This window comes from Callospermophilus lateralis, chromosome 7 (assembly GCF_048772815.1).
Source record: "Callospermophilus lateralis isolate mCalLat2 chromosome 7, mCalLat2.hap1, whole genome shotgun sequence".
NCBI classification, from domain to species: Eukaryota; Metazoa; Chordata; class Mammalia; order Rodentia; family Sciuridae; genus Callospermophilus; species Callospermophilus lateralis.
In genome coordinates this window covers 120412718-120429783 of record NC_135311.1, presented here as the reverse complement: position 1 = coordinate 120429783, position 17066 = coordinate 120412718, and the positions used below count along the sequence as shown (strand labels likewise).

Genomic DNA, 17066 nt, shown 5'->3' with positions numbered 1-17066 from the left:
GGGTCCAGTTGTGGCACAGCTGAGTGAGCACCAGCCCCGCCTGTGACAGGCTCCGCAGACTGGTGGGGAAACAGGACTACGTTTGGGTGGGATGGGCCCTGTAGGGCTAGACCAGATTTGGGTGAAATCTTAACTCCCTCACTTTATTAGCTGTGTGACTTTGGGCAAGTTGGTTGACTTCTCAGAGCTGCAGTTTCTTTTTCTATAAGGTGCACATCTCAGAGTCATTGGGAGGATTCAGTGGCCTAAATCATACTCAGGACACAGGTATTGAAATCGATAGCAGCTGCCATTTTATTATTATGATTGTTATTGTTATTCCCATATACAAGGTGCTGTTGGGAACACAGAGGAAGTGACTGACTGGGGGTTCAGGGAAAGCTCCGTAGAAGAGGGAACACTTGAGCTGGGTCTTGAAGGATGAGTAGAAGTTCACCAAGTGGGAAAGGACACTCTAGGTAAGGAGCCTGATTTCAGGCTGCATCTGTCATTGAGGGGTTTGTTCTTTGGGGGATTAAGGCATTGTGTTCATCCTCGTGTCCTGAGCCCCCCTCACGGCTGCCCTGGGGGAGGTGTGTGCCCCCCCCCCCCCAGCAGCAGCCTCCTGTGTCCTGGTGGCTGTGGCTTCCTGCTCATGGCAGTTGCTGAGTCCCTGTGTCTGTGTCTGTCCTGTGTGTCTGGTCTGGTGCTGTCTGTCTGCATGTTGCTGTGACCATGTTTGTCCAAATCGGTATCCAGCGCTCTCCCAGGCCACTCTGTGGGGAGCAGCCTGCTTCCTTGGCCTCCAGCTCTAACCAGGCCTCTTCCGCCCAGGTGCTGCCCCTGCCTCTCACCTCCTTTCTCCAGGGCCTCCTAACGGACTCTCTGGCTGCCAGCCTCCGGCCCTTCAGTGCCTTCTGCACGCAGCAGGCCGAGGGGTCTTCCTGTCCCATCACCCACTGCTTGGAGTCTCCACTCCAGGCCTCCTGGGCCTGGCCCCACCCCGTCCATCTCCCACTGAGCACTCCCCATACCCCTTCCCCGAAGGCCTCTGCTGAACTGTCGCTTCTGCTGGAATGTCCCCACGCTGTCTTTGCCTGGCTAACTCCCGCTCACCCTTTAAGACCCAAGGCAGGCCTCACCTCCCCAGGGGAGGGTCACCCCAGGCTCCAGGCTGCTAATCCCTCACTTGGGGACAGGGGCAAGTGACTCGCCTCAGATCACACAGCTGGTGAGTTGGAGCCAAGATTTGAATCGGGCATGTGGGCTCCAAACAAAGCTGGCTGTTCCCCGGTCCCAGTGGAGGTGCTATCGATGGGACTGGATCATAGGAAGGGGTTTTAAAGAGATCCTGGCAATGAACTCCTGAGGACTCCCGACCACTCCTGGTGGTGGTCTGGGGTGGGTGGGGGATGGAGAACAAGAGCTGTGGTCACTGAGCGTCCGTGCCAGGAGCATCTGGGCAGATGGTGATGTCCTGCTGAAGGTAGGGTAACTAGAAGAGGAGCATGTCTCCGAGGAAGGCCAAGTACACTGCAGGCTTGCTGAGGCCAGAGGGAGGGAGCACTGCACGGTGGCAGAGCTCATGGTGGTGGCCGCAGCTCTTCCTTGCTGAAGCCACTGGTCACCTGTGTGCTCTTCCATGTAGCGTAGGCAGGCAGGGCTCCACTCAGGTTCCCCAGCAGTGGCCCGTGGCTTAGCTTGGTATTTGGCATGGGCGGCTGGACAATGGCTGGAGGGCCAGCAGCCACCAGGATGCCGTTTTCAGGAGCAGCTCCGAGGCAGGCCATTCATCACCCATCCAACTTTTCATCTTTTAGAACAAGAGAAACAAAATGATGGCTGGCGAGCCCGTGCTGCGGCTGGGCTTCCAGGACGACGTCCCTGTTTCTGTCTGGTGCTTCAGGCCCCTCCCAGTTTGCCTGTCCTCCCCAAGTGTCAGCGTGTGGCCACTGTCCATCTGGGCATGGCTGCTCAACCCTAGCTGCCTGCCTGCTCTACTTCCCCACCCCGACCCCTGCCAGGCACCGAGGCTCTCCCCTGTGCCCAGGATGCTCCCTGAAGCCTCTGCACCACTGACATCTGGCTCGTCCTCGTGTTCAGCGTGGCCTTTGAGACCCTGCTGGCTGGCCTGCATCCCTCCCACCTCCTCGTTCTCCTGCTCTTTGGTGCCCACTGCCCAAGCCTGTTGTGTGCCGCCACCTCCATGCTCTGCTCAAGCTGCTGCCTCTGCCAGGAATGCCCTCTGCCTCATCCATCTGCCCCAAGCACACAGCTGGCCACACCTGTCTCCTGCTTCACACCCCCAACAAGACAAGGCCGTAGTAGCTTAGCCTGGCTCTGTCTACCTTCCTCCTTCTTCACCTCTTGCCAGGTCCCAGGGTGGCATAGGGACCTCGAAGGCTTGTTGGGCACTCACTGTGCACCTAGCAGTGGTTCAGGAAATGCTCTGTCCCTGCCTCCCTGCATCTGGCACATAGGAAGTGGACGCCAGAGCCAGGGTCGTTGACTAAATCATTATAGTACCTAGCTCCCCAGCCAGACGGGTGCAGATGAACCAGGTAGGGGCTGCACAGATCAAAGTGACCTGGGGCAGACCCCTTCCCTCTGTGGGCCTGGATCCCCAGTACGGTAAGCAGTGGTCCCTGGTAGACTACAAGCTGATGAGTAGCAGCTCTGGACCTTAGGCAAGCTCCCTAACATTGACACTGAACTGAAGGGAGGAGAGGTAGGTGGCTCCCCCAGAACTGTCTGAGGAGCAGCCTGGTACAGTGGGTAGTGTCCTGGGCCAAGGATGGAATGAGGTAGGGCAGCTTCTCTTACCCCATTTTGCAGATGAGGAAAATTGAGGCTTAGAGGGCCAACCCCCAACATTGCAGCACTGTTGCCCTCTCTGTGGCTCAGAGCAAGCAACCTCCCTACTGATTCCCTTGTGTGTTACTCTGTGGAAAGGGAGCAAACACCCTTCCCTGATTTCCATCCTCCTGGGGTTCTGGAAGTTATGACAGTGGGTACAGAAGGACTTGACAAATTGTGCACAGCTAGAGGATTGTGTGGGATTGTCTTCAGTGATTCTGATTAACATTCCTTCATTTACTCATTCTGCTGTGCACCTCACATTATTGATAACCTCTGGGCCTGAATGCTGGAGATACCCAGACAAACCAGACAGTTCCCAGGCTCCCCTGTCCCCCCATCTCACTGTCTCCCTTAGCCCTATCTTTGCTCACCCATAGGGTCACAGCCATGCTATCCTGAGGCAGGGTACATCCACAAGCCTAGTCAGGATGCTTTGTCCTTTCCCTAAACAGCTAAGGGACAGAGGCACTGGACATTGAATCAGGTAGATTGGAGTGGGAGTCTCAGCTTTATGTGCTTACTTGCTTTGTGACTTTGAGAAAGTCACTTCTCTGTTGCAAAATTGGGATGATGAGTATCTGTCAGTGTGCCTGCATAAGGTAGGCTCTTGGGGACCTGCAGCCTCCTCTCTGCTATTATTTTGAGATTTTTCTGGGAAAGGAGAAGTCCCAGGGATTTGCAGTCCCCAGGATTTGGAACTCCAGGCAGGAAGCATTTTTTGTGTTGGGCCGTAAGGAGTGGGTAGGGTTTGGATGGGCAGAGGGAAAGACATTGTGTGAGTGGCAGGAGCGGGAGGCTGATAGAGGGCAGGAGCTGCCTCAGACTCCCAGGCTGGCCAGGCTCAGACCAAACCAGCTCCAGGCTGGAAGTGAGGGGCAAATATTTTTGCATGTAGGTATTGAGCTATTTACATGTGGGTACTCGCTCTACCAAGGACTAGGGTTTGCAATACAAATTCCCCAAAGGAACCAGCTTGAGCAAATCTGATCTCTAGTTTGACCCTGGCATCCCAGCCCTGTGTTGTGGACAGGTCGCTTCCTTCCCCTTTCTCCAAGTCTCAAGTTTCTTAACTATAAAATGGAAATAAGTCAGGTGCGGTGTCGCATGTCTATAATCCCACTGACTTGAGCTGAGGCAAGAGGATCACAAGTTGGAGGCCAGTTTCTACAACTTAGCAAAACCCTGTCTCAAAATTAAAAAAAAAAAAAAAAAGAAAAAGAAAGAAAGAAAGAAAAAAGGCTGGATGTAGTTTAGGGGTAGAGTGCTTGCCTGGCATATTATAAGACTCTGAGTTTTAATCCCCAGTACTTCAGGGGGAAAAAAAAAAGCATTATAACTCTAGTGCTGCTTTTCAAATAAAGATCATAAGAAATAATTTGTATGAAAGTTCTTTCTTAAAATGTTCAGATTAGGGGAGGGGGCTGTGGCTCAGTGGCAGAGCACTTGCCTAGCATGCTTGAGGCCCTGGGTTCGATCCTCTGTACCACATAAAAATAAACAAATAAAATAAAAGGTATTGTGTCCATCCACAACTATAAAGAAATATTTTTAAAAATGTTCAGATTAGTTCATGTCCTTATTGAGGGTTTTATCCTGAACTCTATGCTTATAATTCCAGTAAGGACTTCTCAAGCTCATGGGACCTGGAAAAGAGGTTGAAGACTCTTTAATTTGGCCTTCCCTCTTAAAATAAACAATTTTATTTAAGCAACAATACTAGGTAGCTAAATAATTTCTGTAAGAAAATTAAGAGAAACTTGATAGGGAGCAAGTCTTAATGTGATATGTCTGTGCAGCAGGGTCCCTGTAAGACACTTCTTGACTTACTCTAGGGTCACAAAAGACTCAGACCCTCCAGACGACTGAGATAACACTGAGGGCTCACCCTTCCTACAGCCCTGGTTGAAAAGGCCTTCTAACCACACAGGCCTGCCATGGAACTTGCCAGAGTGAGGGCCAGGAATCAGACTGTCACACACTTTGCCTAAAGAGCCCCAGACTCCCCTAGCCTCAGGCCTCCAACCCCTCCTTAGGTACAGCATCCTGATGCACATCTTGTAGGTCAAATGTGTCTACCAATTCCTGTTTCTAGATAGCTTTCCAGAAGTACCATTTCTTTGTCAAAGGACAGTAATCATTTGGGTCTCCAAGTCATCCTGCCAAACTGCCCTCCAAAAAAGCTGTATCTGATGACCCCAGTTTGTCCCCTTATTCTGAAGAGGAGGCCTTTATTCAAAGGAGCAGTGGACAGAAGGGCAGGGATAAGGGATGGACAATTGCTTCTGCTCTGTGGCCATTTACAAAGTTGCTGCGGGACACCCCAGTTTATCTCTGGATAGGGGCAGGGGGCTTTTGTGTGGAATCCATGGGGTTGGTTTTGCAGCTTAGGGACCTACTGGGGAATGGAGATTTGTTGGGGTTTGGGGGGGGTGTCCTGGGAGTGCTCTGGTCTGGATATGACCTTTGCCCTCTGGGGTCCACTGAGGGAGATACTAAATTCCAGTGTTCTGAGCCTGAAGATGTGGTTTCCCTGGGCCCTGTGGAAGGCCTGCTCTTCTGGGTGCCAAGGGAAGGATTCCAGACACTGGCCCCACTGGAGTGTGCATAGCTGATGGGAACCTCCCTGTGACTGTCGCTCTCTCCCCGCAGGATGGCCGAACCTCGATTTAACAACCCCTACTTCTGGCCCCCTCCTCCCACCATGCCTAGCCAGGTAAGACCGACATCGCCCCTCCAGTTGCACCCCGCGTTGCAGCCGTTTCACTTTGCCCGGGTTTGGTCTGTGCCCTGCGGGAGAGGGGCTCCCGAGTCACAGGGGGATGGGGTCCAGGAAAGGGGCAGGGAGCGGCCCAAGCCTCCTCAGCAGGTCTCCTCTGTCGCTCATAGCTGGACAACCTGGTCCTGATTAATAAAATCAAGGAGCAGCTGATGGCGGAGAAGATCCGACCACCTCACCTGCCGCCCACGTCGGCCTCGTCACAGCAGCCGCTGTTAGTGCCACCCGCGCCCGCTGAAAGCAGCCAAGCTGTCATGTCGCTGCCCAAGCTGCAGCAGGTGCCCGGGCTGCACCCGCAGGCCGTGCCGCAGCCAGACGTGGCGCTGCACGCGCGGCCAGCCACCAGCACGGTCACAGGTGGGCAGCCCCGAGTGGGCTGGGAACGGGGCGGGCCTTTGGTGGGCGGTCCTTGGCGGTGAGTGGGCGGAGCCTGGATGGGTGGAGACTCTGGTTGGCCGGGAGAGTGGGCGGGGGAAAAGGCGGATCCTGGGAAATAAGGTGGAGGCTGGTGAGGCCTGGGCAGATAATTGGTCAGCTGAGGGGGGCAGGTCTGTGTCGGCTTGGAGACGGTTGCATAGGTGAGAACAGGATGGCGGGGGGGGGGGGGGGGGGGGGGTTGGGGGCTGGGTAGCTGAGGGGTTAGGGAGAGAGAAGCTTGAAGTGGCTGTGGGAGGGGGGAAGACTAGCCATAGCCATCAGATGTCCTCTGACCCTGTACTAGGAGGACTCCCTTCTTCCAGTGGACAGGAGGAAGGCTGGGGCTTGCCAGGAAAGCCAAATCAACGTAGAGAACCTTGAGACTAAAGAGAAGAAACTCCATCAGATTGGGGGGACAAGAGACTTTCTTGGTAGAGCCAAATTGCAAGGTTGACAGCAAATGAGGGAAATGGAGCGGAAGCAATGTGTGTAGAAAGCAAGAGAAGGCTGTCTGTGTGGGTTGAGGAGGACCAGAAGATGGTGATAATGATGAAGGTGTCAATGGCAGCTTACTCCCGATAGCTTCTGCATTTACTGATAATCATTTTATTACCCCGCTCAGCCAGTGCAGTGGACACATGCTGTTAGTATTAGCTTGAACAATGGACTGTTTTTGATTTACAAAAACAGTAATTTCATGTGCTTCACCCTAATGTCTCCATTCAACAGTTTAGCAAACCAAGGTAGAGAAAGGTCAAGTCATGAAACCAAGCTTTCATGGCTAGGAAGAGGCATGGCAGGCAGTGTGTTCCAGGGTCCAAGTCTTCTCAAAAGAAGTAGGCATCGGATAAGGAAGGCTCAGCAGCTTGGACTTTACCCTGGCAGTGGGGAGCCACAGAAAGGTTTTATGTAGGGGAGGGGGTTGCTCAGCTTTGGGTTTAAAAGCTGAGTCTGGCTGGTGCTGCGATGTAAAGACTGGGTTGTTAGGGACAAACATGGAAGTAGGGAGACCTTCAGGAGGGCCGTGATGTGAACCAGGCAATGGTAGTGGATATGGAGAGAAGTGGGCAGATGTGAGGAGATTGAGAAAGAAGAGCGGGCAGGGCCTGGTGCTTCCCAGGATGTAGGGGGTGAGCACAGGGAGGACGGGCTGGAGACGACTCCTGCTCTCTGGCTGGGATGGAATCCACAGAGGAAGAGGTTTATGAAAGAGCGGAGCTCAGTCTTAGCCTGTGGCTGAGGTGGCAGGGGACACTCAGGGTAGGTGTCTAAGGGTTGGAGCCCTCTGATACCCTACTTAGAGCTTGGACAGGCTTTTCCAGGAGGCCACGCTAGCTAGGTCTTTCTTCTTCCTCGGGCTCCCCTCTACCCACAGCCAGGTGCCTCTGCCTCTCTCCCTGCCTCCCTCCCTTCCTCAGAGATGCCCAGAAATTGTAGGGCTGGTGGGCCTCCCCAGGCTGCAGCTGCACTCTGCACATCTCCTGTTATTATGATTTTATTAAATTTATTTTTTCATTATAAAAGCAATATTAAAAAAGCAATATAAGCATATTAAGGGAATTTTGGAAAAAAAAGAGAAACTAAGAAAAAAAGTCGCTCATAATCTCCAGCTCCTAACCCTGCAGCTTAAAGAGCCTTTTGGTCCATTTCCTTCCTTTCCCATATTTTTTGTTTGTTTTTTTTAATATGCGTGTGTTTTTTGCTGAGCTTGTGGTAGGACTGGAGCCATGATTTAACTTGCCCTTCTATCATCAACATGCTCATTGCACTTTTATTGTAAAGATAGTAACAGTCATTATAGAAAATTTAGAAACTGCAGACAAACTGAAAGGAGAAAAAATTAGGCTTAGTCCTATAATTGTTAGAGTTTCTGAACATTTTCCCTATATTTTATTTCCTTTAATCATAGATGTGAAAAGTGGATGAATTCACCAGGTAAAAGAACCAAATAATACAGAAACTGATAGGGAAAGCTTGCAAATCTCCTATTACAAAAAAGTTCTCTTCCCTCCCTGGATAGGACACTAGTGTGCCTCTTCTCAGACCTGTTGCGAGTGTTCACACATGCACACATTGTCCGTGTGTACCTATGTATTTTGAGTAGGTGTGTCTTAAAATAGATGCATTCACAATGTCTATGCCTTGCATTTTTTTTTAACCTGGCAGCACATTTTTAGCAGTACCTCTCTGTCACTGCATTCCATCTATTCTGTTTCGTGGATGTGCATGAAGTTCTCCATCGTCAGGAGGCCCCACATCTGTTTACACAGCCCCTGCTGACCAACGGGTTATGCCCAATTTTGTTTAATCACAGTTTTGTATGAGAGGCCCCTGTACTCAGATCTTTGTGTTCATGTGCAAATATTTTTTATGGTAAGTTTCCAGAAGTCGAGTTAATTTACTTGATTGAAATTTATGTACATTTACAATTTTCATGGCTGTGGCCAAACTGCCCTCCATGAAGACTGCAGAAATGTGCACTCCTGGGGTACTGTGTGTGATACAAGGTATAGCTCTTGCCAACTCTGGATATTTTCTTTCTCAATGCAAAGATTTTTGTGTTCTGAACCACGTGATGGATGCCATTTTCATGTTTTTGTCTACTAAACTTGATATTATACATCTAGTCCTCTCATATTTTTTTTTCTTTTTTTGGTACTGGGACTTGAACCTAAAGACAGTTTACCACTGCTACATCCCCAGGCCTTTTTCATTTTTTATTTTGAGACAGGGTCTTAGTTCTGAGGGTCTCACTAAGTTACTGAGGCTGGCCTCAGACTCAGGATCCTCCTGCCTCAGCTCCTGAGTTACTGGGATTACAGATGTATGACAGCCACCATGCCTGACCTAGGCCTCTCATTTTTTAAAGAGAACTTTTATTATAGAAGTTCTTAAAAAGTTTATTGTTGAAGAATTAGAAAGTACAGGTTAACCAAGAAATTATTTTAATCACTCCTATTATTCACATCACATTTTGGTCCTTCTACTTATGTTTTTCTGTGCACACACATACAGGTTTTAAAAATGAACATAATGGCAAGTTCAGTAGATGAGATTAATCACTGTATACTGAACACTTTCTAAACAATGTTGCATATTTCAGTTGTCTCTAAATGTTTCTGTTATAAATAACACAGTAGTGAACATCTTGAACCCAGCACTTCACACATTGCAAGCATTCTACCGCTGAGCTATAGACCCCTTGGCCTCTAAGGCTCTAACTCAGTTTAGACTTAAGGTGTCTAAGGTATTTGCGCTCTCTCTGTCTCTCTCTCTCTCTCTCTCTCTCTCTCTCTCATTCTCTCTCATTTAGTTCCCCCTGGGTAATAATTTATGAATGGAAAGGGGGAACTCACAGAGGCAGTGCGACCTGCCAAAGTCACACATCTGGACAGTTGGGGCTGAGGGGACCTCTGCAGCTCCCCTCATCCCTATCCCAAACCTGTGTGTCTTTGCAGGTCTGGGGCTCTCCTCCCGGACCCCGACTGTGAGCACATCTGAGTCGAGCACCGGCACCGGCACGGGTACCAGCACCCCGTCCACACCCACCACCACCAGCCAGAGCCGCCTCATCGCCTCGTCCCCCACCCTCATCTCAGGGATCACCAGCCCCCCCCTCCTGGACTCCATCAAGACAATCCAGGGCCACGGCCTACTAGGCCCCCCCAAATCTGAACGTGGCCGCAAAAAGATCAAGGCGGAGAACCCCGGGGGTCCACCTGTCCTTGTTGTCCCCTACCCCATCCTGGCCTCCGGCGAGACTGCCAAGGAAGGCAAGACATACAGGTGGGGATCTTGGTGTGACAGGACCAAGAGATCTCAGGGCAGGAACTCATGCTGAGGGCTGGGAAAAGGGGACCTGGGGCTGAGGGTGGGGCTAGGGTCCAGAGGTTGTGGTCTCCTGTTGAGCCCCGCCCACGTCTCAAGCCCGTTTGTGGGAGAGAATTAGAATAGAGCCTTCAGAGGAGGTCTGTGGTTGGCATTCCATCACAGTCTAGTGTGGCAAGAATGCATTTCTCCTCTCTGGTCACGTGTGAGCCATCTGAACTTTCAGAACGTGCCATTGGCAAAGCTGTAGCTCCAGGAATTCTGAGTTAATATTTTGGCAGTGGGAGCATCAGAGGAAACAGGCATCTGTATTTCTCAAAAGCCCCTGGAGTATTCTAATGTACATTTAGACTGAGAATCTCTTAGCCTGTTAGAATCTCCTTCCCCAGGACCATGGGCATGACCCTGGGCAAGACCTCTTCCCCCTAGATCATGGTGCCTGTCTTCCCTGAGTATAGACCTGCTCCCCAGGCTGCTGCCAATGTCCCCCAGACTTAAGGCCCTCCTCCCCCAGACTGGAGGGTCCCCAGGCTAGGAGCCTGTCCTTATTTTTCCCAGATGGGCCTGTGCCCTCTGGACTCCTCACAGACACAGGGTCCTCCAACATGGAAGATCTCCCCAGAGATATCCTACAGGGGCTGGGGTGTCTTCCCAGGTGTGACCCTACCTCTTGCCCTGCAGGTGTAAGGTATGCCCGCTGACCTTTTTCACCAAGTCTGAGATGCAGATCCACTCCAAGTCACATACAGAGGCCAAGCCCCACAAGTGCCCGCACTGCTCCAAGTCCTTTGCCAATGCCTCCTACCTGGCCCAGCACCTGCGCATCCACCTGGGCGTCAAGCCCTACCACTGCTCCTACTGTGATAAGTCCTTCCGACAGCTCTCCCACCTCCAGCAGCACACCAGGTAGGTGGCCTGCCTCATGCTGCCCTGCGGCAACCCATTCAGTTCAGCACCTGTGGCCCCCAGGGGTCAAGAGCCGGTTCCTTTGGTGAGCATTCTTGGCCTTCTTTGATTGGGCCCTCGGAGCCCTTGCTGCTACATCATCCCTCACACCACCCCTCTCTCCAGGTCTTTGTTCATGCTGTGTCCTTTTTCTGTTTTCTGGCCTTTTCCTGGCCATCTCTCAGTCCACCTTCCTCCCAGAAGCCCCCTGGTCCCCACGCTGGGTAAGGAGCCTGGTCTCTGTGTTCCCACAGGCCCGTGCATCCTCCTCTTATCAGTGGTGGGCCGCCATGTGCTCGTACACTGCTCCCCGTATATTTGAGCTCTTGAAGGGAAGGGCTTGGTCGTCTCCATTTCCATATCTCCCTGGTGTGGTACATATGGGCATCTGTTAAATATGTGTGGAATAAATAGAACTAGTTCCTGTAGAGCATACGATTCATCCATTTAACAAGTGTTTGCAGCGCTTGTGCACCATGCCAGACACAGTTCTAGGTACCAAGGACACGGCCAGGAATAAAACAGACAAAACCCCCTGCCCATCAGGGCTTACAGTGGGGCTGAGTGTGTGAAAGGGAGACTCAAAGATAAATGCTTTAAGGGAAGAAAAGTTGGTGCAGGGGAATATAGACATCAGAAAGGCTGTCTCACCAAATAAAAATACCCTAGGTATTTAAAGAAACAAATCAAAGGTTTCCAAGATTGCAGTTCATCTGTTCAGAGGGGAAGAAACACGGTTTGCTCACACGATGATTATCATCTCTGGAAGCGTGGTCCTGTGTCTGCCAGTATCAGCGTGGTCAAAGGCAGGGAGAAAATTGTTTTGCTGTGAGGTTTGTCACTTACTGACAAAACTGGAGGTTTTCTCTCTTCTGGGAGACTAATACCATACAGAGGGACCTCTATACTTTGTTTTGTTTTTGTTAGTTATTCATTCATCTCCATGGTCTTTGTATCCTTTATCACAAGGTGCAAAATGTTTTACCTTGTTCATTTCTCTGACTTTGGGGTATGGTTTGTAGGTTCAGTAGTAAGAACAAATGACAGAGTGGCCACAGGGCAAGCTGTCAGCCTGTTTTCTCATTTCCCTGCCTCCTAAGGCACAGATCTGACCACATAAGTTTGTTTCAGCAATTTTCTGATGTTGTCATTACTTTGATTTTATTTCTAAGGTGGCCAGTGTTATGGACACAGGTAGGTAGCAAGGTGTTGATTAGTAAACAAACCCTCCTGGTTGCATGGTTCTTAAGATTATGGCCCATATGATAAGCTACAGAATCTAACTTCTGTCAGGAGACATTGTAAAGCTCTTGGGCCAGAATTTTAAGTGTGTGTGTGTGAAAAATGTTTTCTTATATTAATAGAGATCAGGAACTTAGAACCACCAATTCAACTCTTCCAGATTGCATAATGGTAAGAGTGCCCTCTTTTTTGGAGAATCCTCAAGTTGGAAGCTCAGGAACTGATGGTTTTTTATCATCTTGGAGGCTGGAACTCCCCTGCCATGGAGCAGTGCCAGTCATTTGCCTGAGGCCTGGGGAGGCCTCATTCTCACATATGAAGTACTGTCTTATGAGGCTTGTCATGCCTAATTAAATGGGATTTGTCTTTAAATGTGACATTTCTGGCATAGTCATGGTGACAAATCTGATTTTACCCAATTATATCCTGTTAGGAAAGAGGACAGATTCTTATTGAACTATACATGGAATTAATGATTGTGAAAAGAAAGGGGTCTCACTAAAGGCACTTCGAATATTTTTTAGCAATTATTCTGAGTAGTTTTGTAGACGAGGCCAATTCCTGATGTTTTCTCAGTAGGATTATTATTTTTAAATTACTTTGATGATTTTTAAAATTTTTATAGCTCCGCATGAATTCTGAAGAGTTAGTTAGAACAGGGCACCATTTAAGGAACAATTTTACTCCACTCTGTTAAATATAGCCACCTAAATTGAGGACTGGAGATGGACCCAAGGAGGAAAAAGGTTTTCTCAGATGCCCTTTGGAATATGAGACACTAACCACAGTGAAATCGGCTTCATCCCGTCCTAGATAGTAGTTCTGTTCCTCTGACCCTGGGTTAACTGGTCCACTTTGCTAAGTTGTCCACTTCTGGACCAGAAGATCCTGGATCCTGCAGTGATGTCACTGGAAACCTGCACCCATTTGGCTCTTTCCTGAAGTACATAGAGCCTAGCGTGTGTGTCCCAGCCCCTCCTGAGGCTGCGTTCTCCTAGGAGTTCTTTCAGATGACTCCGTTTCTGACCTGCCACTCAAAGCAGAGGCCTTAAGGCAGGCTTGAAGTGGGAAGTGAGACCTGTGGATAAGACTAAACAAATCTGGTCCATTTATTATAATAATCAACACTATCAGAACGGACGAGAGCAGAGGCTTCTATGAAGATACAAGGCATGATCCGTTTCTCAGATTAAGTACGTATTATATGCAGCAAGGGCATTGGCCAATCTTTAGGGTCTTTCAGTTTATCTCATAAAGCATGAGTTATGGTTATTATTAATTGGTAAGGGTATTTTAAATCTAGAGACCTATTTTTCTTTAATGGTGTTGAGGTTCAAACACATGTCGTTATGAATGCTAGGCAAGCGCTCTACCACTGAACATTGCCCAGCTTGAGGCAATGTTTTTTAAAAAAAATGCTTTTATGTTTGCTTTTAAAAAATTGTGGGTCTTTTTTTTTTTTTTTTTTTTTTGGTTTATCTTAAAAAGCACACAAAACGCCAGGTGCAGTGGCCCTTGCCTGTAATCCCAGTGACTCAGGAGGCTGAGGCAGGAGGATTGCAAGTTTAAGGTCTGCCTCGTAAATTTAGTGAGGTCCTAAGCCACATACCAAGACCCTGTCTCAAAATGAACTGGGTGATTTAGTGGTTAAACACCACTAAAAAATGCCCAACGTGCGCATGCGCATGCGCACACACTCACACACAGCACAAAACATATATATTTAATGTATATGCATATTATTTAGTTAAATGTAAAATGAGTCCATTGAGCTCTCTTCTTGGTTTTTCCACCTTTCTTAATACTGCACACTTTCTTATACAGCTGTCCCTTCAGCGTTCAGCTAATTAACAATATGGAGAATACAAAACAGGCCCCAATCATTCTGAGCTTCCCTCTTTTTCTGAAGCCTGGGATCAAATCTTTGGTGTTGCCCAGCGGCCATCTGGAAACTCCAGGAGCATTTGCATGTAAAAGACACCTTGCCGATTTTATTATTCTGCACTAGAGGACTGAATTTGAGAAAGGCTGCAGCATGAAGTGGACAGAGTCCAGTTGAAAACAGACATAGTAGCAAGTAATAACAATGATGAAAAATTCTGTGTGGTGTTTTTTTTTTCCAGAAGTAGACTTTGTTTAAAAATATCATTTAAGACCATGTCCAAAAATAAATAAGTAAATAAATAAAAATTAGTAGGCCCTTGAAGGAGAGTATTTTACCAAAACATCCAGACCCAGGGATTACTCTCCATTCCTGAGGGCACAAATTTTTTTTCTGTCTCTTTTTTCCTTCTGTGTGATTTAAGTTCATAATGGCAGAAAACCAAGCAAACAACATAAGAGGATTCTATCAACATTTGGAAAAAAATGTATAAGTCACGGGGCACTGGCACATATAATTAAGCCAATGTGTCCTAGCCCAGTGGTAAAGAGATGGGTGTCCCAGTTGCCCCAAAGTCTCAGAGTCCTTTGGACAAACAGATAAACAAAGCCAAACCTAAAGAAGCAACCAGATTCCAGATTTCCCGTTCTCTGCTGTTTGACAGAGACCCTGTCCTGTTTTCCTGCTTGTCGGCAGGAAGTCAGACTATCAGGTCATATCATTAATCAAACGTCTTTCCAGTGTAACTGCCACTAATGAAGGGGAGAGGAGAGGGTCATGTCCAAAGCAGAACCAGCCCTGGTCTGGTGAGAGGAACAGTCTGAAGAGAGTGAGGAAAGTCGTTCCTAGTTGTAGAGAACAGTGTACCTAGGTGACGCTGTTGGGGGACATAGTTTAGTGGCACTGGTGAACCTAGGCATTTGGCATGTCCTGTGTTGACAAAGGAAGGAACAACAAGGAGAAGAAAGGAGGTGACCTGTAAAGTGTAGCTGGAGTCCACATTTGAGGATCAGCCCAGCAAATAATAAATACCACGTGTATTTATGGAGAAAACAGAACATTCCCGTTACAGTCAATCGATGCCAGAAAAACAGCAATTGTCTCTCGGAGTTAGCATCTGACTAAGAACCATCCCACATCCGCAAATGTCTCAATGCAAAAGTCAGGGATAAAATTGTTTGGGGAGAGAGTTAGTAAATTATAGGAAAGGGCTCAAGGATTTATCTATTTGTGGAACCTAGTGCCAGACATAGTGACGCAGTTGTTTGTTTGTTTATTCAGGGTGCAAAGTGTGTTTTGTGTTTGTTTTTCTTTTCCTGACTCTGATTTTACCAGCTTGCCTAATGATAACTGCTATGGGGGGACAGAGTCATTTTGATTTCTCAGTCTGACGATAATAATGGTAGTAACATCTTCAGCTTTTCCATATCAAAGAGCTCCTCCGTGCCTGGTCTACACAAGGTGCTTTATTATACAAGATATCCATAAAGTTCTGGTACTATGGAAACTTGTGTTTCTTTGTAAGAGATAATGAATTTCAAAATGCCAGAGAGCAAATCATTTTTAAGAAACATTAACTTTCACTATATCTACCATTGTTTCAGTTACAAAGCACAAGATGCAACTTTGAAGCCATTTAGTAGTGGAGTAAATACCTGAGAAATACGAGAAAAGTGAACGTGGAAGATTATTATTATTCTAATAATAGTAAAGACAGCAGTGACAGCTACTCCGTCTTCTGAATCCTTAGTAATCTTACTTAAACACCGAATCATTTCCCTTTATTTTACACAAATCATTTATCTTAGAGATTAGTGTATTAAAACTAACTCGGCAGAATGTTTTATGAGCACCTTTTATGTACGATCCTTTAATTGCTACAATCTTCACAATTCTTATTATTATCCCCATGTTAGAGATGAGGAAACTGGGGCTCACGGAGCCAGTCACTTGCCCTTGGCACAGCTAAGAGGTGGCAGAAGTGGGATTCAGGCTCAGTGCACAAGGAGCAGCCTGGGCTGTCAGGCTGCAGACTAAGCTCGCGTGCACATGGGGTGGAGGTGCTGGGTAAGGAAACAGGACCAGTCTTTGGGGCTCCCTGTGGGCCTGGGGTTATGGGGACGGAGGAGCAGTTCAGGAGCACCAGTGCTGCCCAAGCTAGGGGCCCCCTGGGGTTAACGTGGGCACCCCATCCCTCTGCAGGGGGGAGCCAGGCCTGGGTGCTTCCCTGGTGGGAAGACGCCCTAGAGTAGGATTCCCACAGGAGCAGTGGGGGCGGGGCCTGACCTGCAGTTCAGAGATGGAGGTGAGAGCCGCAGGGCCAGTGGGAACAGCAGCCTGGTCCTTCATTCACCCAGCAGCTGCTCCCTGCAGCCTTCTTTGAGCTGCCCAGTGCTGGTGCCACACACAGGGACAACTCAGTGGTCAGGGACAGGCCCTGTCCTGGAGGAACTCCCACTGTGACCTAGAGACTGATGGATGCGTGACAGTGGTCAATATGAGGTGGAGGTTGGGGAGGATCAGCTGGGCCCAGTGTCGGGGGATCCATCTCCATTCCCAGCAGAGGGAGAAGCCAGGCTGGCAGTAGGAACAGCCTGAGCAAAGGCTCAGAGGCTCGCTGGGGAAGGTGGTGGCAGGGTAGTGAGATACCAGCGAGAGCAGTGTCGGGAGGAGGCTGGAATGTAAAGGGCCTTGAAAGCTGAGGCAAGGCCTTGGGGCTCTGTCATGGAAAAAGGGAGAGATGGTGGCAGTTACTGCTCAGAGCTTTGACCAGGTACCATGCCCGTGGCTGCTGCCATGGCTGAGGTCAGGGGCAGGTGCTGAGGCCAGAGTCCAGGTAAGGGGCTGGGCTGTTGGTGAACCTGGGTAGGAGGAGGCCACTGGGAGAATTTTCTGGTCAGGAGGGCTTGGCTAGGTCCCCAAGCTGGAGAACTATCAGTTAGTCAACAAACACAAAATACACCTCTGGAATGGAAGTTGATTATGTGGAGTATATTCTGTTGTCAGCCGCTGACTTTAGAGAGAACTCACTTTCCTTCAGTCTGCAGCTAGCTATTGTGTCCTCTGTACGCCGAGGTCATGCCCACTGCTGGGGAGATGGTGGTAGATGAGACCAGAGGCCTTGCTCTAGAGGAGGCA

At 49.0% G+C, this 17066-nt stretch overlaps 1 protein-coding gene across 4 annotated transcripts in view; it reads left to right on the top strand.

Moving 5' to 3' along the window:
• Positions 1 to 17066, top strand: part of Znf362 (zinc finger protein 362) — a 36336-nt gene that overhangs the window by 11650 nt on the left and 7620 nt on the right. For 3 of the 4 annotated variants that reach the window (XM_076860800.2, XM_076860803.2, XM_076860802.2), the window contains exons 2-6: positions 333 to 458; positions 5488 to 5551; positions 5725 to 5971; positions 9490 to 9817; positions 10541 to 10765. In XM_076860800.2, coding sequence (XP_076716915.1) covers positions 421 to 458; positions 5488 to 5551; positions 5725 to 5971; positions 9490 to 9817; positions 10541 to 10765 — 902 coding nt within the window. In that variant the 5' untranslated portion in view covers positions 333 to 420. The remainder of the gene's footprint in view (positions 1 to 332; positions 459 to 5487; positions 5552 to 5724; positions 5972 to 9489; positions 9818 to 10540; positions 10766 to 17066) is intronic. The other variant, XM_076860804.2, reaches the window with a different exon arrangement.